The sequence below is a fragment of the Orcinus orca genome, chromosome 19, assembly GCF_937001465.1.
Source record: "Orcinus orca chromosome 19, mOrcOrc1.1, whole genome shotgun sequence".
Taxonomy (NCBI): Eukaryota; Metazoa; Chordata; class Mammalia; order Artiodactyla; family Delphinidae; genus Orcinus; species Orcinus orca.
In genome coordinates, this window is record NC_064577.1 from 28,083,914 (window position 1) to 28,109,869 (window position 25,956).

The window sequence follows — 25,956 nt, forward strand, 5'->3', positions numbered from 1 at the left end:
CGGTCCCGCCTCCGCGAGGCGCCCAATCAGCGCCGTGCGCCCCGCCCGAGGCGCGCACAAAAAAGGTGGGCTCCCGGCGCGGGCGCATGCGTGCTGCCGGCGCTGGTGCGGGACAGCTGTTGCCGGCAGCAGCCCCGGGTCGGAGACAGCGGCCGCGGCAGCGGGAGCAAGCTTCGCTGCAGGTGTCGGAGCGGGAGGGTGGGATGGAATGGGGTCGTGCCAGACTCGGGGCTCCTCCAGGAGGGAGGAAGAAATGGAGGAGAGGCTCGGAGAGGGCCTCTTGGGAAGAGGAGGAGGCTGGAGGGTGGAGAGCCCTAAGGCAGATTGGGAGACGTGGAGGCCCCGTTAAAAAGGAGAGGCTCTGGGGCAAGGAGTTGGGTTGGGGGGCGACCTAGGAAAGCCCCCAGCCCCTTGCTCTAGGCGGAGGAGGCAGACAGTTGCTTGGCTTCCCTGTGTGGTAGTGAGCTCGCTGTTCCTGGCATTAAATGGGGGGTAACCAGAGTGGGTAAAGGGGACCCTTGTGGTGGGTGACTCTTAGTGGCGTCTGAGGCCCCTTAAATCACTTGGAGTCTGAGCGGTAATGAATACATGCCCTGCACAGACAGGAAAAAGTTAGAAGAAACCACCCAGGTGTCATCATACAGGGAGGTCCTTCCCTCCGGGCTCTCTTTTGACAGATAAGGCCATAAGTGGCTGTGATTAAAGGACAGGGAGGGGGTGGCTCTGTAGACATCCCTCCGCCCGCGTCTAGGTCCGTCAGAAAGCTGAAGTCTGTTTTTTTCCTAGGGAGCCGCGGCCGCCGCCGCCCGTGCACGGAAGGAACCTTGGCAGCCAACGGACCCTTCCTCGCTTTTGGAAATGGCGGGTGAAATCACAGAGCCCGGGGAGCTCTATTCTCCCTATGTGAGTTTTACTTTTGGAGATGTTGTGCCCACATCAGTGCCCTTGGCTTCTGGAGAAGCACACTGCTTCCTGTGGACTGTACTTGAGAGTCCAGCGGCTTTCATAGCTGCGGTCTGGGAACCCCATTCAGCAGCAGCCACGGTGAATGTATGGTGAGAGTCAGGTTTGTTCACTCTTCACGTGTTGATCAGAGAGTGGTCAAGAAAGGAGACCGGACTTGCTCGCTCGTTATTTTTGTCTCAGGGCTGCTAGCACTTGCACACTGAGGCCAGTTCAGATGGATGAAGGCTGTCGGCTGTTGACTCTGGGTTCTGCTCCCCTCAGCAGTTTGAAACCACTTCGGTTCTCAGCTGAATTTTCAGTTGCACAACTTTTATAGTCTTGGATGGCGTAAGAGGCGGAGAAAGCATACAGAGACCTTCAGTTGCCGTTGGGTGGAGTCTGTAACTAGGACAACTAGAATGATTTGATTTCTCGCTGTCTTGGGTCTGCTGTACCCCCACCCCTCTCACGTACACTCAGTTTATCTTCTTTGTGTAATATACGATTGGTCGTGGTTCCATCATGGAATCCTTGCTGGGATGAGTAGCTGGAGGACTGGAATAATCAAATGATGGATTCATGTTGCTGCCAAGTATCCCAGAGAAAGGCAGCACTGCCTTAAGTAGCAAGAGGCCTCTTTCTAGAAAGTACCTAACCTTCAACAGCTGCCCTGCTCTGCACCTGCCTGGGGATCCATGCTGTGTTTCTGCCAGCTTCATAGACTCTAGAGCTGTGGTGTGATGCGTAAGGAAGCACCTCTGAGAACATCTGGCAAAAACCCTCCCACTAGGGTCCTCCTGCTGGGTCTGTGCCATTTGTGTGTGGCTCCAAGGGAGCCTCCTTCACCTGAATAATTTATCAGGGAAGTCTTTCTTTTTTTTTAAAATAAATGTATTTATTTTTGGCTGTGTTGGGTCTTCGTTGCTGTGCACAGGCTTTCTCTAGTTGCGGCGGGCGGGGGCTACTCTTCGTTGCGGTGCACGGGCTTCTCATTGCGGTGGCTTCTCTTGTTGCAGAGCACGGGCTCGAGGTGCGTGGGCTTGAGTAGTTGTGGCTTGAGGGCTCTAGAGCGCAGGCTCAGTAGTTGTGGCGCACGGGCTTCGTTGCTCCGCGGCATGTGGGATCCTCCCGGACCAGGGCTCGAACCCGTGTCCCCTGGTGGATTCTTAACCACTGCACCACCAGGGAAGTCCGGGAAGTCTTTCTTGAACCTTGGAATGAATCAGGTCATGCCCCTCTCATTAGTGGAATTGCGTAACAGCTCACAGCCTCCTCTTGGTATCAGCAATGACATGTCCACACTGTCCATGAAAGTCACCACGGTTCCTGCGTCATCTTACAACATCTGTAAGCTGAGAGGCGAGGAAATGAGCTATTTCTGTAGCTGAGTGTTGGGAAGGAAAACCTTTGATGTGCCCACTTTTCTCGTGCTTCCAGCTGTTCAGTAATTTCACATATCAGCATATGCTCACAGGAAATGGGGCGGCGAGACCTAAAGGTCTCAGTGGGTTCTGCTTTTTTAAAATTTTTTCCTCCATCTCCTATGTGTTTGGTTTTGTCTGAGGCATGTGTTCAAGGGCCGACTCTGGGCACTGGCCGTAAACAGCTGCTCGTATTCTCTTATCCTGCCGGTGAAGGGAGAGGCAGGGGGAAGGTGGGTGGCGCTGAGGATGAGGTGGCATTAACCAGGATTCGTGGTCTCGGTTTGAGCCGAGAACACGCCTTTGGCCTGAGGTTTCCTTAACTCTGCCGCCCTGCAAGAATGGTTCTTGATCCCCTGTGGGACCAGGAGAAGGGTGTGAGGTGCACCACCCACGGAGCCCAGAGAGGCTGCAGAATGGACTTTACCGCACGTGCTGCTCAGCACGATGTGGGCGGCACCTGCTCTGCCTGCCTTGGGAGACCATGACCCTGAGCGGTGCATCAGCCCGTAACCCGGGCATTCCCAGCACCAAGCCTCTCCCTACCTCTGCGGTGCCCTGTTGGGAGTTCCCGCCCCTCCTGGGTGTCGGGGGTGTTTGCCTTAGCCCGCATTCTTCTGCATAAACTGTGTGTGTGTGTGATGGGCAGACGAGCCTCGCAGGGGACTCGGGTGACAAACTCTCTCAAGGATAGTGCCGGATGCAGGAGCATGGTTTAGGCCCACGCATCCCCCCCATAAGTGATCTCAGAACAGGCGTGTCTGTTTCCCCATTTACGGGGACCACGAGTGGCTCGGGACTGAAGGGGTCGTGGGATCAAAATAGAGGAAGAAGGGGGTCACTGCCTACATAAGGATAACTGCTGAGGCTGCCTTCCGCCGGCCGGTCTCGCGGAAGATTGATGCGGGTGCTTTCGAAGGAAAGAGGGCTTGTCTCCCGGCCTGAAACCCTAGTTGTTGCTTCCACATCTCTGCCACCTTCTGTTTCCTTTGACAGCTGTCGTTGGGGAAGCCGTTGAAAGGTGCCCGTGACCCCTGCCTCATGCACACCTGTGGGTGAGGCCGTGGGAACGCTGCACTGAACCCCCTCGAGCACAGGGGAGCGGGTCAGCCACCCCAAGGGACAGGGACTGTGTCTTCTGCACTTCAGCCACAGGGGAAGAGTCTAGAACAGGAGGAAGCTCGGTTTGCATAGCCTTCTTTATTGAGACCACAGCAGGGTTCTATTTCACCACTTTTGGTCATGCCTCCCTGCAGGCTGTCCCCACAGAACTGTCCCCTAACAAACAGAAGAGCAGTTCACTCCCCCGTTTCCTTCTGCGTCACAACTGCCTTCCACCCGGCCTGTGGCTCAGCTCAGGTCTGCTTCCTGCGTCGTGCTCTTCTCCTTGGTATTGGTCCCTACTGATCCCCGTTACTGGAAGTAAGGAGGGTTTAACTCCGGCCGGGAAGGTGGAGAAGCCGTATGTTTCCCTATGGGATTCCCTGCAGCACCACCAGGCCCGGAGTGCTTGCCTCAGAACTAAAACATAGCAACAACCCAAGACAGATGTGATGACTCATTTCTGCTCGTAACTGCCAGTAGTTGATCCCTAATTAACCTCCTTGTCACGTTCGTAGAGGGTCTTTTTCACTGAGGTTTATTGGAAGTTTCCATCAGGAGTGTGTTTGTTTCACTGCATCTTTATCAGCGGTGGTTCTCAGCTGGTGGCAGTCTTGCCTCCCAGGGGACATTTGGCAATGTCTGGAGACGTTGTGACCATCACAACACAAGGGCAAGGTGGGGGGTACTGGAATCTAGTGGGTACAGGCCAGGGATACTGCTAAACATCCTACAGTCCACAGAACAGGCCCACAGCACGGAGTGAGCTGGCCCCAGATGTCAGCAGCGCTCAGGCTGAGAAACACTGCTTGACAGCAGACCCTTGACTTTCACATCCCAAGACCTTCAGGCATCCCTGAATTCACAAATGCTTCTTGCACTAAATTTCCCCATAAAACTTTTTTTTTTTGGCCGCGCCCCGCGGCTTGCAGGAACTTAGTTCCCCGACCGGGGATCGAACCCATGCCCCTGCAGTGAAAGCGCAGAGTCCTAACCACTGGACCGCCAGGGAAGTCCCATCCCCATAAAACTTTTGGCTGAGAACCATCACTTTCTTAGGCCTCTTTGCTTTCTCTTAACTTCTGTCACGAGCCCATCACCAGGGCTGTTTTCCATAAAGAAGTAAGGTTCTGCCCTTCAAAGTGTTACAGCTTCTAAAAGCAATACGCAGAGAACAGAGCTGCCGGGAGATCAGACGTTAGGTCATCGACCAGGGCCTGGCCTCTTAGCGTCCTGCTTACGACCCTGCCTGTGACGTCGAACTCCCTGTCCCGTGCGCCAGGGCCCGGGAGTCCGCCTGCAGCCACGCTGGCCTCAGAGTTCCTGGAAAATGCCTCCCCCTCTCCCACCTGCCAGTGTCTTCCCTGGCCCTTTGCCTGGGTGGCTCCTGCTCGGCCCTCAGGTCCCGGCTTGAATGTCACCACGAGGCCGTCCTCTGCTTGAAGTGCTGACCCACTGTTCTTGGTCACGGCGCCCCTTCTTTCCTTCAGAGCGCTTCTCCGAGGCGGTAATCATCGCTTGTCTTCTTGTCTGTGTCCTCCTGTCCGTCTTGCTCACTGTCCTTCCCTGGGCTCTGCGCACAGGGCCAGGACCGTGGAAGGCTCTCGGTAGCTGTGCAGTGAGTAAGCAAACGAGCCCACGCCTGACGTACTCGCCTCAGTGCCGGTGATCGAAGTTAAACCCCACAAAAGGCAAAGTTAGTTTGCAGACGTTCCCATTTGTGAAAAGTCAATTCAGAAGGCCCGCTGTCACCCTCACATTTATTCTCATAACATCACCCTGGGCCAAGACGCCCGGCAGGGCAACCACATCATGGTTTTGTGATCCAGTCAGGAGCTAGAGGAAGACGATTCAAACTTGTCTTAATCCTTCTGGGATCTGCCTGGGGGATCAGAGTGAGACCGTGACGTTTAAAAGGGGCCGAAGACTGTCAGGTTCACGGCAGAGAGGGCCTGAGCCAGAGCCGTTGAGGACCCCCATCTTGAGGCCGTGTGCCAGGCGCCCCGAGAAATGCAGAGAGAAGTGAGTTGCAGGCTGTGATCGCAGCGAGCGTCAGATTTAATAGTGGGGAAAAGATAAACACATCAACATCAAAAACCCAAACTAGGAAAAAAAAAAAAAAAACCCAAACTATGGCATAAGAAGTTCCAGGGCTTTGAGGGGGGAGCAAGATGGGTTCGGGAGACTGGGAAGGGCTTTATGGTGGGACAAGCGTTTGAATGGGCCCCTCGTGGTGGGTGGGAGTTGAGGGGCTGGGTGGGAGGCACAAGGGCTTGGTGCCCTGTGTCAAGTGTACGTGGGCTCTGGGCAGAGCTGTTTCCTCTCTACAGGATGCCCTCCCGTTTGTCCAGCACTCACATGGCCAGTCGGCACCTGCCCGGAATCCTGTCCCTCCCTGTCAAGGGCCCCAGAATGGTAGCTGTTGCTCCCTGTCTCTGTTTCGTCTTGTTTTTTAGATCTGACTGAGGCTGGTCTGAGAATGGGCCCTAATTTGTGTGTTTCTGATTAAGAATGCAGCACGTGGTTATCTTGAAAAAAATGTAAATACAGAAAAGTGCGTATTTCTCAGAAAGGGGAAGTGAAAACGAGCGATGGATAGGTATTTCTGGTGTTTGTCTTCTCATGACCAGAAACAAGTGGTAAAGCAAACTGTAAGTTAGCCAGTTTAGTGGAGTACAGGGAGACCCGTTAGGAACCTACTGGCATAGGCCAGGCCAGAAATGGTTCACTTGAATTGTAAATGGAATAGGAGTCAGAGGCACCCACAAAAGACTCTTCAGAAATAAAATCACTAGCCCTGGGATATGGAGGGGAAGCGGGGAGCTGAGGCCACGCTGGGGTGCCCAGGTGGAGGTGACCAGCAGGCAGTTGGATTTGAGGTCTGCAGAAAGCCTTGCACTAGGAGAAATACCGTCTGCCATGATGGTTAAAGCCTTGGGATTGAATGATGTTGCTGAGGAAAAGAAACGCAGAGAGAAAGAGAGACCGCTGACGTCAGAAGTGCAAGAAGGATTAAGTCTAAGAAAGCCGTTGGATTTGGCAAATAGGAGGTCATTGGTGATTTTTAAGAATGCAGTTTCAAAAGAGTTCTGGGGATGGAAACCACAAACTAGAGGAAGTCGGAAATGAAGGCGGAGGATATAGATTGCTCCTTCAAGGAGTTGGGCTGAGGGAAAGTGAGAGCACGTTCGCGGTCAGAGGGGGAGAGAGCTAGGAGGAGGAGAGGATTCCAGAGAGAGCGGAGCCCAGCTCAGGTGCAGGGCTGAGCCTGTCAGGGAAGAGGAAGCAGCCGCGCTCCCCCAGACATGGGGAGGGGGGCAGAGGGGAGGCCGACACTGACTTCTGAGCTCAGAAGGAGCGAGGCTTGGGGAGCGCGTGTCAGACGGTCTCCGTCCCCTCCGTAGCGTTGGAGGTGCAGCCTTCACGTGGGAGAGATGGGAGCCGTGGGTCTGGGACTTGGAGACTGAGGTTTGGAGCCTTTACGTGCGTGGGAAATACTCGCAAGTCCACAGGGAGGAGTAAAGAGAATCTGTTGCTGCCGGACTGCAGCTGAAGAGACCATCTGTTAGGGGGACTCACAGTTAAAATTTTTAAAAAATCCCAGGAGCCTTTAGCGGCTTTCTATTAGGGAGTCGAGGAGGCGGGTGCCGGGTCGTCTCTGAGGCTGGGGGCCGGAGAGGTTAGAACGGGGAAGGTGTGGGGAGCTCGGGGACAGTGTGGGCTTTGAGCAACCAGCCGATTGTCAGTGAGGCCACCGTGGAGGTGGTGGCCTGGGTAGGGAGGGTTTGGGGGGACTGGACATCATGATGAGGACAAGGGCGGGTCAGTGGGAGTGCACAGGGTTGTAGGCGGCAGGGGCTTCAGGTCAGCGAAAGGGATTTCATGATCGAGGAGGGCCCGAGAAGGGAATGATTGTAATTAGCTGAGCTAGAGTCAAGTTGGTGTGAGTTAAGTTTAAAACCTGAAGTCAGTGACCCAGCAATTCCGCTGGGAGGTTGGTTGCCAGGGGAGAGGGGGAGGGGCTGCCGCTGAGTAGGGGGTTTCTCCGTGGGGTAATGAAATGGAATTAGATGGTGATGCTGGTGGCAGAACTTGTGGAAATACTGCAAGGCTGTGTACTTGAAAAGGGGGAATTTTATGGCACGTGAATGATTTTTTTTTCTTTTCACCCCTGAAGTTAGTACGGGGCAGAGGACAGGGAAAGGGAAGCAGCATGTACGGCGACGTCCCCAAGGGCATTGGCAAGAATGGGCGGAGAGGAGGATCAGGCCACGTGCTCAGTGGCCTTGGAAAAGTGGGAGTTTTTTGGGGGGTCAGCGCTATGGGTTGATCCGTGTGCCGGGTACCCCAGACGTGACGGCCCGTCCTCAGGAAACCTGCAGTCCGGTTGAGCCCAGAGCTATCATCTGAGACACGGCTCTGAATAATACGCACTGATGAGGGGATGGGGCTGATGACAGCCAAAGTGGAGAATCAAACCCAACGCCAGAGACATTTTGAAAAGACTGATGGAAGCCGGGCCTTCAGTCTTCCAGGTGTTCACCTTTGGCTCCCAGCGGCCAGCTGCAGATCCCACAGTTCCGCCTCCCTGGAACCTGGGTGAAACCCTCCCTGCTTACCTGATCGCCTGCCTAAGGCCTGGCCTCCCTGCCTCCACGGTTCTGCCGTTGCCCAGGGTCACCCTTGGGAGCCGTTCGGGGGTGAGGTTCGTTAATTTCTGGGCTCGAATGTCACCTCTCTCGCTTCCAGGTCGGACTGGTGTATATGTTTAACCTCATCGTGGGCACCGGCGCGCTCACCATGCCCAAGGCCTTTGCCGCAGCCGGGTGGCTCGTCAGCCTGGTTCTGTTGGTGTTCCTGGGCTTCATGAGGTAAGAGGCCACCCCCGGGGAGCTGGGGGCAGAGCTGGGGGAGGCTGCCCAGGGAGCCCGAGCTCTCTCCGTCAGTGTGGGGGAAGAAGTCTGTGGTGAGGGAATCCTAACAGGTGCCCGGAGCCAGGAAAGGAGGCCCAGAGGTCTCAGGGGCTCGCTCTGATGGAGCGGTTGTCCACCCCCAGTCACTGCGAAGTGAAGACCTCCAGTTAGGCCGTGGGGCGTCTCACCGTGGGGCTCGTGTGTTTCTTACCCAGCTGCTTTGCCTCCGCTGTTGTACCCTTTCTCAATGGACAATTAGACGGACAATGAGTAGTGGAGATAACAAGTGTAGAGTACAGTTAGGTGATGAGTGATAAGGGGAAACGTACAGCGAGGTGAGGGGCTCAGGAGCCTGGGGGGTGACCGCGGTTTGAAGTAAGTGGTCCATGGCCGTGGAGGGCAGCAGACTGGAAGGACGAAGGAGGGGGCACTAGTGGAGGAATGAAGCAGTTTAGTAGCTGAAGTGAGTTAAGACCTAGAGGAGGCTGCACAGGATGGGAAACACCCGTGTTTTTCAGTTTCTTCCCACGTTTTCTTCGGGGGGGTTTTGTGGCCAGCCTCGCGGGACAGTTGGCTCCTTACGTACTGCGAGCCCTGGTGATCGACAGCCCCAGAAGTCCTTGTCCTTCTGTAACCCTGCAGTCCCCTTCAGCGCAGGCAGCCACCTGAACGGGAAGTGATTACTGGGGGCCCCCAGCTAGGGGCCGCCACGCCCCAACCTCGCTCAACCCATCTGCGTTCAGACATGGCTTTGTGCAGCCTGGAGAAGCCTCTTTACGCCTTAAGATTGATTTGAGTTTTACTTCCCGAAAGAAGGGGCAATCTGAAGCCCTTAAAACGGTCCCTTAGGCAAGGTAGCGAGAAGCCTTCCCAGGAGGCGCTGCAGCGGCCGGAGTGGGAGTTTCAGAGACGGCTGCCCCACCCGTACCGAGATGGAGTGGGTTCCCCCCCACCCCCCAGCCACCTGACTCCTGGGCCAGGCAGCCAGCCTGCAGCAGGTGACAGCGCCCGAGGCAGGGGCTTGGGGTCGAGTCTGGTGGCAGAGCCTGCCGGGTGGCTTCAAGAAACAGATGCATGTTCCACCCCGGGTCGTTTCAGCAAGGACAGAGTCATTCCTCAGGCTTTATCAGCAGGAAAGCGGCCCTCCCCTGTACTACCGGCTGCTAGGGAGAGCCCTCCCGCTCTCATCCGTGTCTCTCCCATTTCCTTAAGTAAAGACGATTTTCACTCTAGTCTGACTTCTCAGCAAACGTCTGGTGCCACCTCCCAATTTCCCTTTTCGGACCAGATTATTAGGAAATTAAAATGTGAACATATTTTAATTTATTAATACGTTTTAATTTATTAAATATATTAATTTATTGGTATATTTTAACTTAGTAATACGTTGTTTATTGGGACTTCCCTGGCGGCGCAGTGGTTAAGACTCCACACTCACAGTGCAGGGGACCCGGGTTTGATCCCTGGTCAGGGGACTAGATCCCACATGCATGCCGCAACTAAGAGTTCGCCTGCCACAACTAAGGAGCCCACGAGCTGCAACTAAGGAGCCCACCTGTTGCAACGAAGACCCAGCGCAACCAAATTAATTAATTAATATTTTTAAAAATACATTATGCATTAATATATTGTAGTTTATTTTAATAACTAATATTGAAGCAACAGTTACTTTAATACTAAACAGATTATTAGGAAAGTAAAGGTACCCCCCAAAAAAGAAGGAGGGGATGATTCCAGAGCCAAGTGTCCTTTTCAATTATTATTATTATTTTTTTAATTAATTTATTTTATTTTTGGCTGCATTGGGTCTTCGCTGCTGCGTGCAGGCTTTCTCTGGTTGCAGCAAGCGGGGGCTACTCTTCGTTGCGGTGCGCGGGCTTCTCATAGCGGTGGCTTCTCTTTTTGTGGAGCATGGACTCTAGGTGCACAGGCTTCAGTAGTTGTGGCACACGGGCTCAGTAGTTGTGGCTCACTGGTTTAGCTGCTTCGCGGCATGTGGGATCTTCCCAGACCAGGGCTCGAACCCGTGTCCCCTGCATTGGCAGGCGGATTCTTAACCACTGCGCCACCAGGGAAGTCCCCCTTTTCAATTATATCCACACCTGTGCTCCGTCCATTAGTGTGTGTAACTGGGGGTTGACCGCTTGGCTAGCGAGGAGAGGTGAGAGCTGCCTGCTGCCCCTCCCAGAAGCTCTGGAAGGGCCCCCTTGTGGACCAGTCTCCTCTTCCCAGCTTAGAGCATTACCTGGTGTCCGTCCTCCCATCTCTCCCACCTCTGCCCCCCGACAGGCCCCTTCTGGGGAGCAGTACCACCTTGCCCCCCGGGCAAGGGAGCACCTCTCCCCCAGGCTCATTCTCCCTCCTTCCCATCAGCTTACTTCACACCCTTCTCTCCAGTGCACTGGAAATACATTCTAAGTATAGACAGACGTCAGGAAGAGCACAAGAGGCACCGCGTATTCACACATGCTTTTTTATCAGGTCAGACCCATCTCAGAAGTTGCCATCCCTTCCTCAGGAGAGAGAATGCTGTGGGCTTACTGGTCGGGTCAGGTCTTAAATGGCTTTTCCTTTTATTTTGTACCTTCTCCAAACTCCTCCCTGCCTTTCGCAGTTAACGCGTGGCCTTCCCTTGCAGTTTTGTGACAACTACCTTTGTGGTGGAGGCCATGGCGGCAGCCAACGCTCAGCTCCGCTGGAAGAGGATGGAAACCCATCAGGTGTGTGTGCTGCTCCTGGCCCCAGGCAGTGCCCCCAGGCAGTCGTGTGCAAAGAGGTGGCCCTCAGCAGCCAGTCCTCTCCCTCCCGACGCCTGGAGGGCTCCTGACCACAGCACGGCTCCAGGACCCCAGCCCAGAGCTGAAGTTCACGGCCATGTCAACTTACGGAACAAATGCAGTCTCTGCTCTTTTAACATCCCCTTGTTGGTCCCTCCTACCCCGGCCTTGAGCTGGCTCAGTCATGCTGAACCTTTGTACCCAGGAACTGTGCCGCAGCTTCTCCCTCCCCGTGTGTCTGACCCTCTAATGTGACAGCCGGGAAGTGTTGAAAGCTTCCTAATCAGGTACCTTCTAGAAGGAAATCACAAAGGAAGCAGGCTGTCCATTGGCCGCCCCGGGGGTTGCTGTAGAGCTGTGTGCCCTCTGTTTCCTTGTTTGTTCTCATCCGCCCTGTGCCCCCCCCTCCCCAGGAGGAGGAAGACGATGGCTCCTCCACGGCCTCCGACAGTGATGTTCTCACCCAGGACAACGACGCGCGGGCAGAGAAGCGGCCCATCCTGTCTGTGCGTAAGTCCTGGGGTTCTGGGCTGGCCCGTGCTTCCCTCTGGTTCGCGGGCTTTCCCTTACTCGTGGAGAGGGCCCCAGGGACTCCCTACAGAGACGCTGTGGCATTTACCGCCTGAGGGTTGAGCCGAGGACGGCACCATGGGACAGTAGAGCAGAGCACCGGCCCTGCTGTCTCCGCTGCCAACTGGCGCGTGCAGCTTGGGGAGGTCCCTTCACCTCGGCCCCTGGAAGCTCAAGTAAATGTCAGTTCTCTGACTCTGTCCTTCCTCCTATCCCAACACACACACACACACGTGCACACGCGCCCTCACGCACACGCACACACACGAACACATGCCCTCACACGTGCGCGCACACACGCTCACACACTCACTAACACACACTCCCACACGCGCACACGTGCCCTCACGCGCACACACGTGCACACACTCACACGCTTGCACGCCCACGCACACACACGCTCACACATGCACACACACACACACACTCAGCCACACACCCACACACGCACACACTCCAGTTGCGCCAGGGCGAAGCATCCCAGCCTTCCCTCTCACCCCACAGTGAGCACCCCTGGGATCCCTTTCTATAGACGATTTATTTATTTACTTATTTATGTATTTATTTACTTATTTAATTTAGTCTATTTATTTATGGCCGTGCCGCATGGCAGGCAGGATCTTAGTTCCCCAACCAGGGATCAAACCCACACCCCCTGCAGTGCAAGTGTGGAGTCCGAACCACTGGACCGCCAGGGAAGTCCCTCTAGATATTTCAAAATGTTTCAAGCAGGAAGCATTAGGAAAACTTTTCTCAGGAGTTTGAACCCGTTGGGATGTCATTATTCTGGAGAATTCAGTGAACTCAGCACCCCTTCTAAGAGCTTTTCCTTGTGAGAGAAAAAAAAAAAAAAAACCACTTCCTCTTTCTTCTTGGTTCCACAGAGAGGCATGGATCTCCGAACCTTTTTGAGATCACAGACCGGGTGGAGATGGGGCAGATGGCCTCCATGTTCTTCAATAAAGGTGGGAGTGCTTTCTCCAGGTGGGGCATGGGCAGGGGCAGAGCTGATGCCTTCTTGGGGGCCGGGGCAGCCGGAGCGGGGGTTCCACCTCAACTAGGGACGGGGCAGGCGAGGTGGGGGAGCAGATCCTCAACCCGGAGACCGCCTTGCTGAGAGACATGAACCACTTCATGGTTTTTCCTGGATTCCTGCCCGCTCGTCAGCGCATCAGGAATAAAGAAGCAGCTGCTTAGCGACTACAGCTCACACAGGTTGAGAGTCCCAAGCAGCTTTCCAAGGAAGGAAGCCAGTGGAGGCGGCTGGTGGTTCTGTGCCTCCTGCTCGATTACTTCTGACTTGTCTTCTCTTTTCTTCTGTACTGTTCTGTTTAGGACAGGACAGAGCAACCACCTTGTGACAGGGTGTGTGTGTGTGTGTGTGTGTGTGTGTGTGTGTGTGTGTGTGTCTGTCTGTCTGTCTGTCTGTCTGCCTGCCTGCGTGTCTGTGTGTGTGTCTGCGTGTCTTCCTGGTGGCCAGGACACAGCAACCACCTTGTGACAGTAGGGGTGTATGTGTGTGTCTGTGTGTGTGTGTCTTCCTGGTGGCCAGCAGAGGGCGCTAGGAGCCCACACTCAGGACTGCTATCTGGACTCTGCGCATCTAATCCTGACAGTAGGGTTGTGTGTGTGTGTGTGTGTGTGTGTGTGTGTGTGTGTGTGTGTCTGTGTGTGTCTGTGTGTGTGTGTGTCTGTGTCTCTTCCTGGTGGCCAGCAGAGGGTGCTAGGAGCCCACGCTCAGGACTGCTGTCTGGACTCTGCGCATCTAATCGTGACCTCTCCCCGTGCTCCACCTGCGGCTTGGTGGGATCGAAGGATAGCACCCAGCTCGGGTGCTGCCTTGTTGGTTCCGGCAACAATAGCTTAGACCTCCGTTCCAAATCTTGTTCTTTTGGAAGATGAGCTATTTAGGGTTTAGTTTTTTAAAATGTTCGATCCTTCACAGAAAGTCAGACACATCTCAAAAAATCCTTGACCTTGCAGTTACCTTGGGAGATTTTGTGCCCCTTCGTCAAAGCCCCTGTTTGCAGAGGGGAGCGTCTGCCTTGGTTCTTTCCTGTCTTGAATGTGGCCGCACTAAGTTAGAGCCGAGGGGGATTGTGGAAACTAGAATCTAGAATCTTCTCAATGGCTTCTTAGGACATCCGGCGGTCCGTTTATCACCATGGTGTGATGTGACAGAAGATCCTGATTGAGGTTGCCTCGGGGTCTGCCTCCCTCCGTCCTCCCCACCAGACCGGCCTCACTGAGGGTTCTCAGAATTTATCAAAACCAGATTGGGGGCTTTCCTGGTGGCGCAGTGGTTAAGAACCCACCTGCCAATGCAGGGGACACGGGTTTGAGCCCTGGTCCGGGAAGATCCCACATGCCGCGGAGCAACTAAGCCCGTGCGCCACAACTACTGAGCCTGTGCCACAACCACTGAAGCCCGTGTGCCTAGGGCCCGTGCTCCGCAACAAGAGAAGCCACCACAGTGAGAGGCCCACGCACCACAATGAAGAGTGGCCCCCACTTGCCGCAATTAGAGAAGGCCCACGCACAGCAACAAAAACCCAACACAGCCAAAGATAAATAAGTAAAAATAAATATACTTATTAAAAAAAACCAGATTGGTTGTGTCTGGCGCACTTCTGTGCTTTTCCTTTGTTCCGTTTCTATCTCTCCCCGTCTCGTTAGACTCAGATCAGAGAAGCAAACATTCCCTTCTGGCTGCTGCACAGCCTCCTCCCAAATGCAAGCTTCTGAAATAAAATGCACGTTGGAGGGGGGACACATACCTCTTAAACGTCCTTCCTAATTTTCATGTTTCACAGTCCGCCCTGATTTCTTTAAGAATTCTAGGAACTTGTGGTTTTGTTTTGTTTTTTAATTTATTTATTTATTTTTGGCTGTATTGGGTTTTCATTGCTACGTGCAGGCTTTGTCTAGTTGTGGCGAGCGGGGGCTACTCTTAGTTGCAGTGCGCGGGCTTCTCATTGCAGTGGCTTCTCTTGTTGTGGAGCACGGGCTCTAGGCGCGCGGGCTCAGTAGTGTGGCTCGCGGGCTCTAGAGCACAGGCTCAGTAGTCGTGGCGCACGGGCTTAGTTGCTCCGCGGCACATGGGGTCTTCCCGGACCAGGGCTCGAACCCGTGTCCCCTGCAGTGGCAGGCGGATTCTTAACCCCTGCGCCACCAGGGAAGCCCTGGTTTTTTTTTGTCTTTGTGTGTGTGTGTGTGTGTGTGTGTGTGTGTGTGTGTGTGTGTGTGTGTGCCCCACAGACTAGACTCCTAGTTTACCCAAATCTGATAGAAAATAAACACGTTCGTACAAGAGCAGCTCAGACTTAAAGGATGCTCTCTTCCCACCTGCTCCTGGGTTTCTCAAGCTCACCACTAGAGCTGTGTGACTGGGTCCTTCTTCATTGCAGGGCCTGCCCTGTGTGTTGTAGGATGTTGAGTAGCATCCCTGGCTTCTACCCACTAGTCGTCGGTAGCACCACCCAGTCGCGACAATCAAAAAGGTCCTCAGACTTTGCCAAGTGTCCCCAGTAGGGGGTGGGGGACAAAATCACCCCCAGTTGAAACCACTGCTCGGCTCTATCCTAATTCATAGACCGTCACCTTCACCTTTGGGAGGGCTGCCACACTCCACACAAGTCTCCCTTGGGGTCCAGACTCAGTCCTTGTAATGAGAAATGCCAGTCCTGGTCATTGCCGTCCTCAAGGAAGTTCATTGATCCTCCCACTTTGTGTCTCGTAATGAAATTTATTGATCAGGGAGGGCCAGTTTTATAAACAGCGGACATGAGTCCATGGCAGATGGAGAAAAGGATGGGAGTGGGGAGGGGCAGTGCCTCCCTGCAGGAGCGACGGCTCAGAGCGAAAAGATGAGCGGGGGCTGGGCTCGGAGCCTGGGGGTGAGTGGCAGCTACGCCAGGGGCCACTGAGCTTGGACATCCAGGGTTCTTTCAAGAACTGTATCTTCCGAGTCTTTTCCGCCTAGGCTCCTAGGAGCAGAGCTGACCTCAAATAGCCCAGGAGGAACATGGCCCTGGCTTTCCCCCGGGACCTAGAGGCTCATCTGAGCCACCTGGATTAGAAGGGAACTGTCACTTCATTTTTCTTTCTGTTCTCGGAGACTCCAGCAGCTTAAGATCAATGAAACCAAAACCAAGCAATCAGTCTGAATGGGAGTTTGAGACTGGCCGTCTGGGGCCACGACCCCGAGGTTGTAGGACCCAGATGCTTTTTTCAGCACTTCTACCCCTGATCTCTGTAGCTGGAATCACGTACGGAATTTAGCACTGGCTGAATTCTTCTCACTGCACAGGATGAGAGACGGTCAGGAACTTGCCAGGGTCAGGAGAAGAGGCCGATGGGATGAAGAGCAGAGCCTGAGTTCCCGCCTGCCAGTCCAGGCCCCTCCGGGAGGGAGAGGGGACCAAGGTTTGCCTCTGCAGAGGGAGCTTCCTCGTCCCATGCCTTCCAAAGTCAGCATCCTCCCCTGCAGACGCTTCCCGTGAGGAGGGAAGTGAGCCGTCCCACTCCTGCCACTGTCTCCCTCCCCAGCGCCCCAGGCCACCCTTCTTCCTCTAGGGTGCTTGGTGATGGGCCACATTCAGAATGAGGCACTTGGTCTTTGGAAATCAAGAGCTTTTCACCCTCCTGATTTCAGCTTCCAGAGCTGGGCCACTTCCTGTTCTCTTCTTTTCAATCTCTCAGTCTTTCGTCTTAGAGCCCTGTGTGCGGCTGCGAAGGAGGCCCTGGTCCAGGCAAGCCCGGGGGTTCAGGCCCTGACTCAGGCCATCCCTCCTTCTCCCCTCCGGGCAGCTTGTCCCGAGCGCGAAGACGCCTCCAGGTCCTCCCTGGCCAGTCCACGCCCCACACTCACCCTGGATGTAGAACCTCTCTGATCCTGTCCCGCTCACCACCGGGCGACAGTCTCGAGCAGATGTGTCTCCCGCCAGCATCTCAGTGTCGGTAGCCAGAATGAGAAACAGGACTTGGGGGTTGTTTTCCCACTCTGCTTGGAGAACGAAAGCCGTGGATGAGGTAGAGCTGTAGTCATCAAAAAAGCAGGCCGGCTTCTCCCTGTGGCTCCCTGACCGATGGTTTTGTTGCTTTCAGTGGGGGTCAACCTGTTCTATTTCTGCATCATCATCTACCTGTATGGGGACCTGGCCATCTATGCTGCCGCCGTGCCCTTCTCTCTCATGCAGGTGACCTGGTGAGTGTCCCCCCTGCCCCCCACACCAGCTGCAGCCAGAGGGGCTTCCTTGGGCAGTCGGGGCAGTGTTTTCTCAGGGTAGAAGCCCAACACCAAGCGAGTCCATCATGTCTGAGGCCCTTTTCTGCACGCATCACAGCCAGCTGTGCGTCCTGGCCTTCGGAGACACACAGCTCACCACTGACCCCATCCCTGCCCCGCTGGGAAGGTGACTGGGATTCCCACCAGTCGCCGGGAAACAGTGCAGCAGGAATAAGGAATAAGGTGCCTGCCCCCAGAGACAGAAAAACGTGGCTTGTGGAGAGTCAGAGCGTGGAACCTGAAGCTGCAGCTGGGGGCGGGGGGGGCGGCAGTTGCCCCTGATCAGTAAGGGCAGGTTCTCTCTGCTCCCGGCCAGGCAGGGAGGCCCACACTGAGCCATTGTTCTCTCTCTCAGCAGCGCCGTGGGCAATGACTCCTGCGGAGTGGAGGCCGAGGCCAAGTACAACGACACGGACCCGTGCTGGGGGCCCCTGCATCGCGTGGACGCCTACCGCATCTACCTGGTGAGTGGTTTCGCAGGCTGGCCCGGGGGACCAGGGGCCTGGGAGCCGCCCGCCTGCACTCTCGGCTAGAACTTTCCCCAGAGAGGAGAGTCTGGCTAATGACTGGGGCTTTGGTCCCGGGCAGAAAGTGGATCACGTGGCTACAGTGCCAGCCCCAGCGCGTCCCGGCCAGCGGGCTTCCATCGTGTGTGGTTTCGAGTTGGCATTGGCGTTGGCGCCAGCTCCAGGGCCGTGAACTCTTCTAAACTCATCTAGGGATTTGAAGGGCATGCTTATCAAAGCCCTGTAAGAGGGCCAGGGCTGGCTTTCCGGAAACTTTCCCTGTTTTGACCTTGCTCCCGGCCAGCCCAGGAGCACGTGAGTGGATGCCGGGGTTGCTGGCTAGGCAGGCGGGACTGAGCCATCTCACGGCTGACCCCAGGTACAGACAGCTCTCGCCGGGGTTGCTGGCTAGGCAGGCGGGACTGAGCCATCTCACGGCTGACCCCAGGTACAGACAGCTCTCCAGATCAGGAGGGATCAGCCCAGCTCGCTCCCAGTCTCCCCTGCTCCTCGCAGACAAGGGAAGAAGATGAATGTCCAGGCTCCGTCTTGAGTGCTTTGTGCCGGGGGCGGGCCGGGGGTGGGCGGAGGGGGGAATTGGAGCTGAATAACGCGCGTCCCACGGGTCTCGGGGAATAAGACGCAAAACCAGAGGCAGGTGTCTGTCTGCCTGCTTTGCAGACGCGACTCAGAAATGGTTCCCTTTCGCCTGTGCGGTGTCTGTTAATACTCTCTGCTTCCTCCTGGCCCTCCTCAGCCCTGACACAGATTTAGGTACATTAGGCGACACACAGCTTGACACGCAGCCACTTAGCTGCTGTGAAGCGGGACGCGGGACACGGGAGAGCCGGCCTCACAGGGAGGCTCAGGGTGTCGGCCTCTTGACTTGATTATCCCTATCCTGGCAGAGCTTCCCGCGGCCCGCCACCTGTGTTATGTGGCTCTGAATTTGTTAACCCCAAGGACAGCGGAATGGTGGTTTCACCTTCCCAGTCCTATCCTATCGACCTACCCCAGGAGTCCTGTGGCCCCAGCCCCGGGAGAGATTCGTTTTCCTCTGTGCGTTTCTGGAGCAGTCGGGTGGTCAGCTACGGCTAGGAGGGTGTCTTCTAGGAGGACCGTATCTCAGCCGAGGTCCGATGGGACTTCGGTGGCAGGTTAATTTCCCGGCCCCTTCCCCACTTCCCCAGCCTTGGGGGCAGGCAGAGAACTCAGCAGGGCCACCAGGAGAACCCAGGAGAGCGGAGGCCTGTTAGCCTCTCAGCTTTCAACAAACCGTGATTGATACAATTAGCAGAAGTGTTGGTAATTGTAAGGACCCATCTGGATCTCTAACCGGCACAGTCAGGCAGAAGGAGGAGGTTGAAGAAAGGGTCCCAGGGGCTCAGCACAGACCCGGGAGCAGGTCCAGGATGGAGGGTCAGCGGCGGAGCCCCTCAGGCAGGTCTGTACCGGGGGCGCTGCTGGAGGCTGTGCAGGGTCTGCCTGGCTCATTCCCCCGCGCGTCGGCAGAACAGACACGGAGTGCTGGGAATATTGCTGCCGCCATCGGCCCGATGAATTATTTAGCAGCACCGTTACTGCCTTATTAAACTGTTCTTCCTCTCATTCCTATAAACCTTCCACATGATGGAAGCCTCCCTGCCCGAGTTTCAATAACTGTCTGACCGAATGGAAGGAGCCCTTCAGGAAAGCAGACAGGCATTAATTACAGCCTTTGTCTCCCAGATGCTGCACTTACAGCTCATAAAGCTAATTGCCACCGGGCCCACAGAAGCTGCACGAAATAGCAGGGGGCGGGGCTGAGCAGAAACAGAGCCCCTTCTCTCTGGGTGGTTGACACCCTCCCACTGCCGGGGACTTCGGTTGGCTCAGAAGGTTTCCGGTTCAGACGTGCTCTTCTGCCTGGTTTGGAGAAATTCAGGGCAGGTGGACCTTCGCGTTGTCTCAGAAGTTACTTTACAACTTTGCATGTGGCTCCCGGGGTCCGCGGCTTCCACAGAGCTGTGCCTCCTGACCCTAAATACCGGGGGAGGGGGGCCTCTGTCCCTCTGCAGGCCACCCCCTCTTAGTGAGTCGGAAGCGGCCTAGCGACTGAAGGAGGGGGTTGGCAGACGTGGGTTTCCTTCCTCCGTCCTGGGCGCTCTGTGACAGGTGCTAACAGCATCTTCCCCTCCCAAGTCCGGCCCGCGGGGCTCATCCCTGCATCCTTGTTCCACCAAGTGGCCCCTTCAGATCATGGGAGAAGAGGGGCATCCTTTCCCCTCACCCCCCCGTCATTCGTGTTTGGAAGATGGTCCATCCCACCTAGAGAATCCCGTCGCGCCTCTTTCTACCAGCTGTTTTGTTGCTGCAGCATTGGCCACGGAGGCGGGCGGGTTTTAAGCCCCCTTCCCACCCCAGGCACCGCCACTTCTCTGTCTCAGGTACACGATACACCTGTCCGGCCTGCATGTTCATAAGGACCTCTAATAGCCTCTTTTCTATTCCAGGACAGTATTTTTCTGGCTTTAACTTTACGGCTTAATTTTTAGAAAGTCCTCTGGAAGCAGTCTCTTCTGTGTCTTCCCGGGAGTGCTGCTGAGATGCACACACAGAATGAGAATATTTGAGATATTAACTATCTCCAGAGGCCAGCCTGTGTAGCATCATGATTACTTGTCAGAAGGGAGCTTTCTCTACCACCAGCTACCAGTCGCCTCCCGAAGCCCTTGACCTCAATGAGTGGAAAATTCCTCCCCCCCTCCCGTAGCCTGTGACCTCTGTCCACATCCTGTGATTCCCATGCAGCTGATATGAGTCAGTTTCTCCCTCTCCCTCCTTGAAGTAGCCGCAGAGCAGGGCACCGTGAGGTGGGGGTGGTCCCGTGAGTCACATGTGCCCCCAGGGCGTCCCAGCAAGATGCCACAGCTGGAGCCAGCAGGGACCTGGGCCCCCGTCATGAGGGCCCGTGAGAATTAGCATCAGGATCTGATCTTCCGGGCCCCACCGCCCACCCCTCATGCTCCTTTGAAGTATCAAATGGGACAGTGTTGATGCCCCAGCGCTTTCAGACCCGCAACCTTGCCTCCAGGCTGGGGAACGTCATGGGATCTCTCTGCAGAACATCTCTGGCTTGAGTAGGAAACAAAGTCAGAATTTAGCATTTCATTTTCCTATGTGCTGAGGAAGAGTCAGGAGCTGCTGGTGAATGGCAGGGTCATATGCAAATGAGTTCCATCCAGGAATCGTACTGTCCTGAGTGTCTGGGAGGCAGGATGTGTGTCGCTGTCCCCTTGAGTCAAGGGCACTGCCCGGCGCTCTTTTTCTCCTTCCTCATTCCTGCAGGGCCGTCCGGCCTCATTTGCGCCCCAGGCCCCGTCGGTACCGTCTCCTGGAGAGTGTCAGAGGGAAGTCCTGGGGGGACAGCGGGACTCCCCGAGTGCTGAAGCCTCCTCACTGCCGGCAGGAGCGGCCTCCACAGCTTACAGGTGGACAGGTGCCGCTGCGGCACCGGCGGCCCAGCAGGCCCCGGCTGGGCAGACCCGGGCCCGCAGATGGCAGAGCGGAGCTCATCCTGGCTGGAGACCCAGCCGCAAACTGGCAGCGTGGGGCAGGGGGCCCCTCGTGGGCTGCTTTGAGACAGGACAAGGTCACCCTGGCTTGCCGTGCTGCCTTGAACGCAGGAGCTGTGAGGTCCACCTCCGGGGTCTGGGGCTGAGCTGGGAGAGAGGTGCAGCCTGGCAGGTGACCTGCCACCCACTGCCGGACAGAGAGGCCTCTCCCTGCAGACACCCCTTGAAGAAACAGGGTATGTGTTGGGGGCTGCAGGGGGGGTTCTGCCTGCTGAACTCTCTTCCTAAAGGAGCAGGTCAGTCTGATTCGGGCTCAGGTTAGCGGTGAAGGGTCGTGGTCTCTCCTCCTCTGGCAGGAGGCTGTTTTCTGAATCCGTCTTGTCTCAGCCTCACACGGCAACGCTTCCCTGCCACTGGCGACGTTTAAACAGCGCGCGATTCCCTGCCACTGGCGACGTTTAAACAGCGCGCGCTTCCCTTTTTATTTTTATTTATTTATTTGGCCGCTCCGGGTCTTAGTTGCGGGATGCGGGCATGTGGGATCTAGTTCCCGGACCAGGGATCGAACCCGGGCCCCCTGCATTGGGAGCACAGAGTCCTAACCACTGGGCCACCAGTGGTGCCACACGATCCCCTTTTTAAAACCCAACAGTCTCTTTCTAGAACGGTACCATTCGGGGGAGAAACACCCCTTGTGTTGGGGGGTGGAGAACGGAGTGACGTACCCGCGCGGAGGCGCCAGGCCAAGCACTGCCAGGTCCTTCCTGCTGTGTGGTTTGCGTCAGTGTAGCGAGTTACCCGTTACCTTCTCGTTTCCAAACAGTAAGGTCTGTGGCCTCATCCCATTTCACAGCAGAGAAAACTGAGACTTGGAGACCGTGACTTCCCCAGGGTCTCTGAGCTGAGGCAGAGATGAGAGCCCAGAAACGAGGGGGCAGGTCACGCGTGCTCATCAGCCCTGGGAGCCTGACGTTTGCAGAGGTTGGGGCGACGCTGCCCCAGGATGGCATCTGCTCAGTGACCTGTGTCTGCGCATCCTGCCCATCTGCCTGACTGACCTGCTGTCTTCCTGCCGTCCCTCACTCCTGGGTAGCGAGATGGGCTTCTTCCGTTCACTCGAGTAGCGCTGGAACTCAGAGCGTCTGCCCAAGGACGTCTCCCTTCCCTGCCACCGTCTCTCTCTCTGTTCTTTCAATAGCAACCACGGTACCCTGGAACTGTGGCATCTGCTAATAAGTGGGTCACCACTGCCATTGCTTGAATGTTTATTCTTAGCGACGCTGGGGCAGGAGGTGGTCTAGACGCCTTCAGGATCAGTGAGGAGGGAAAGTTAGTGTGAAGCAACAAGGCTCAGCGGCAGCAGTGACTTCACGAGACCTGGGGACTCTCGGGGACACCTCCAGGGGCACCAGCCTGTGCCCCTAGAGCACAGCCCCAGTAGGAGACAGTGTGAGCGCCGCCCCTGGATTTGCACAACGTGGGGAACCCGGAAGGAAGCAGAGACCATGGCGAGACAGGCAGGGTGGTCCTGGAGGGCAAGCGCAGTGCTCCCAGGATGGGCCGTCTTCATGCAGGAGTCTGATGGGTTGGCTCCGTCCGCAGATGGAGAGCAGGGCCCTAAGTGCAGTAAACGGACCAGTGGCAGTTTCCCTTCTTTGGGGACATCGCCTTCCTGTCTGCCTCCTGTGGGTTGGGACCTAGCCCAGCACCAAAGCGGAACAAGACAAGAGGAGGTTCCCGGCCACCTGGGCAAGAAGTGGGTTGCTTACAGGGTCTGGGACGTCAAGGCACCTCCCTCATAGGATGGGGACTGTTTGGGGACCTACCTGGGCTACCAGGGAAGCCCGTCTTCTTTCCCTTCCTTTCCTCCCTTCCTAACCCTGATATCAGCTCCTCGTTTGGTTCTGGAGGCTCCTGGAAGGTCAGTTTTGTTGTGCTTCACCCTTTCCTCGCCGCTCGCCGGTGGGAAGATGCCGGTCATGCTGGGCAACCCCCTGCAGGTGCGGCGAGCAGAGTAGCTCTCCCGACCCAGGCCGGTCCCACCCCGACTTGGTGGGGGGTCGTCGGTCGTCTGCCAGCTCATCTGGCCCCCCGGGAGGCCTTGTGTCTCAGGGTGCTAGCCCCCCAAGTGCCGAGCCTCTGCTTTCAGCCCACGGTCCTGGGTCTCAAGGAAGAAAGCATTTCTGCCCAACACCCTAAAACTGCATGTACCCAGTCTGCAGACAGGCAGGCGCTCCTGCTGAGCAAATTCTAACTTCAAACAGTGGCTGGCGCTCAGGTTGAAAGGACTGACTTTAAAGGATCGGCTTGTCTCTTCTTTCTCAAGGATATCAACAATACAGGGGCAGGCCTGCAGTTTTCCTCCTTCCTCCCTCCCTCCCTCCCTCCCTTCCTTTCCTAGGAAGCTGTCTCTATGGCTCATCCAGGGAATGGCTGCTTGTGTTTCATTGTGCTTTCCATCCCCCCCCCCAGCCCTTTCTAAATGAAGTTCAGATCATGCTGTCACTCACTCTGACACTATGGCTTGTCTCTCCAGCTCCTGCCAAGGGACCCCAGGGGCACCCCCGTCACCGCCCCCCCCACTGCTACTGGTGTCTGGGCACAGCGTCCGGTCCGTCCCCAGTGCCAACCCAGCTGCTGCCCAGCATTGCTCAGGACCAGCCCTCACCTTTCCGAGGAGACCTGGGTAGCGCCTCGCTGGACCACGGTGACCCCCTCCTCCCTGACCCCCAGTGCCTTGGGGTGTTTGGCCCGAGCTCCCTCCGGCTCAGTGAGAGGACTGTTTTTATTTTTAACGCGGCTCTCGGGGACATGGGTTCTGTCCGCCAGCGTTAAGCTCGCCATCCATCACCCCCCACGTCCTGCCTCTGCGATGGCTGATGCCTGACACACCAGCTTAGAGGACGGCGCTGACTCCCCTGTGCCATCCGCTCCGAGCTCCCGGTAAAGATAGCAGGTGACGGGCGTCAGGATCACAAGACAGTCCACACCACCCCCTCCACGAGCCCTGGAAGCGGCTCACCGGCTGAGCTCGAGTCCTCTGGCCTTTCTTCCGTCCTAGTGGATGAAGGGAACTCGGTGGTAGCTCCTGAGCCAGGTGAACTGCCCAGACCCCCTTCTCACAGCGGCAGCTCGAGTGTCTCTCTGACCCTGTTAGAATGTCCCCGACCTCTGCCCCCGTCTCCGTCGTCTGGAAAGTAACGAGTACATCCTTACAATAGGACTTGCCCAGGGCACAGGCCACTTTTACCCCGGGCACGTGGGAAACTGTCGGTTTGGCTCGTCTGGTGTCTCGTCCTTTCTCCCCGCCCCCTTCCCCAGTTCACTCAGGGACGGGCACTGCGATGGGGAAAGTCATCTGTGCGCCACAACCGGACGGCCCCTGCCAGCAGACTCGGCTTGTAAGAAGCCCCAGGATATGAAAATCCCAACGTATAAAACGAACTCAGCGGGTAATCATTTGTTACAGAACAATTCGATACTTTGCAGAAGGGCTCGCCGCGTCTCTCTCGAGCACTTACTTTCCCTAGTGCGCGTAAAACGTTATTCTGTGGAAATTAAGTGTCTATAAATAGAACTTTTAGAGACCCATCTCTTGGGTAAAGCGTATCCACATGTTTGTATGTAAAGTGCAGGAGTCCAGAGCCCATTTCACGGAGAAATAGGCCGACGTGGGGTTGGCGTGGACATCACAGACAGACGGATACACACACACACACGCCCGTGCACACACACGGGGCCCCAGGCCAGGGAAGCGTCACGGAGCTTAAGAATGTACCCACGACCCACACTCATGCACAGGCCAGTTTGGTTGGGAAACTTCCAGATAAGTCTCCCTGGGGAGTGTTCATCCCTGCTGGGGACCTTCTGCACTGTGCTCTTGCAGGACCGTTTTTACCCACACTTCACGCTGATCCCGGGCACGCCCTAAGCTGGAGGCTTCTTTATTCGTGCGCAGCGTGATCGTGATGCAGAGCTGCTGTCCCTGCTTCATGATCTCCCCGGGCTGGTCCTGGCCACTGACCCAGGTGTGTGTGTCCACGTCTGTGTGCTTTTAGTCAGTCCCCTCGGAAGCTGCTCTAGGCAAACTCCCAAAACGCCACAGCTGAGGCCATCTCCAGACTCTGCATCCCCTCTGCTTGCAGACCTCCCATTTCTGGGCAAAGAGCTAAAAAAAATGACTTTGTATTCTTTAAGGAAATGTCCCAGTTGTCAAGTTCAGATCCTTACTCTCCGCTGCTCCTTTTTTTGGCTTCATTTCCCAAAAAGTATAAGAAAGAACTATAGGAAATACAGCAGCCTTCCAGTTGTTTTAAGAGTAATATGGAATGTTCTTAAACATCTTGTGCTAAGGAGGGTCAAAACTGTTTACGCTAAACCATGTTCCTCCTTCAGCTCCATGTCTCTCTGATGCTTTCATTCCATAGCTGAATCCGTGGTCCTCGCGACGGCCCTGCTGACTTCTGTGAGGCTGTGCTACCCCCTGAATGATGCTTGCTCTCTGTTACAGGGTGTCTGTTATAAACAGAATCTGCCGTCTTTCTAAATAGTGTCCCAGGGCCCTGGCAGTAATTGTTTAATTAAATAAAGCGCTCATTCTAAAGTAATAAGCGTGCTCCGCCATGTGGCTGGTGTCCCAACCGGAGGCCCAGCAAACCGTGCGGAGACTAAAAGTATCCATGGGCACGTTCCCCAGCCTGCAGGCTGGCCCCGAGGAGAAAGCGGCAGCTAAGGAACCCCGAAGCGTTCTCAGCCAGCAGAAGGGTGCCTGGCACACGGACGTGATTAGGCAGAGCTGAACAACTAGGGTGCATATCAATGATGACATCCGATTAAGTAGCACAAACTTGGGATGTCTCGTGAATTAGCCAAGAGTAGGCCA

General features: G+C 55.8%; 1 protein-coding gene across 2 annotated transcripts in view; it reads left to right on the top strand.

Annotated features, from left to right (window-relative positions):
• Positions 1–39: 39 nt before the first annotated feature.
• The window catches only part of TMEM104 (transmembrane protein 104), a 57,700-nt gene continuing 31,783 nt past the window's right edge, over positions 40–25,956 (top strand). The window contains exons 1-8 of one of the 2 annotated variants that reach the window (XM_004275446.4): positions 40–182; positions 787–903; positions 8,217–8,338; positions 11,019–11,100; positions 11,571–11,667; positions 12,612–12,692; positions 16,834–16,933; positions 17,370–17,478. In XM_004275446.4, the coding sequence (XP_004275494.2) occupies positions 87–182; positions 787–903; positions 8,217–8,338; positions 11,019–11,100; positions 11,571–11,667; positions 12,612–12,692; positions 16,834–16,933; positions 17,370–17,478 (804 nt within the window). In that variant the 5' untranslated portion in view covers positions 40–86. The remainder of the gene's footprint in view (positions 183–786; positions 904–8,216; positions 8,339–11,018; positions 11,101–11,570; positions 11,668–12,611; positions 12,693–16,833; positions 16,934–17,369; positions 17,479–25,956) is intronic. The other variant, XM_033438429.2, reaches the window with a different exon arrangement.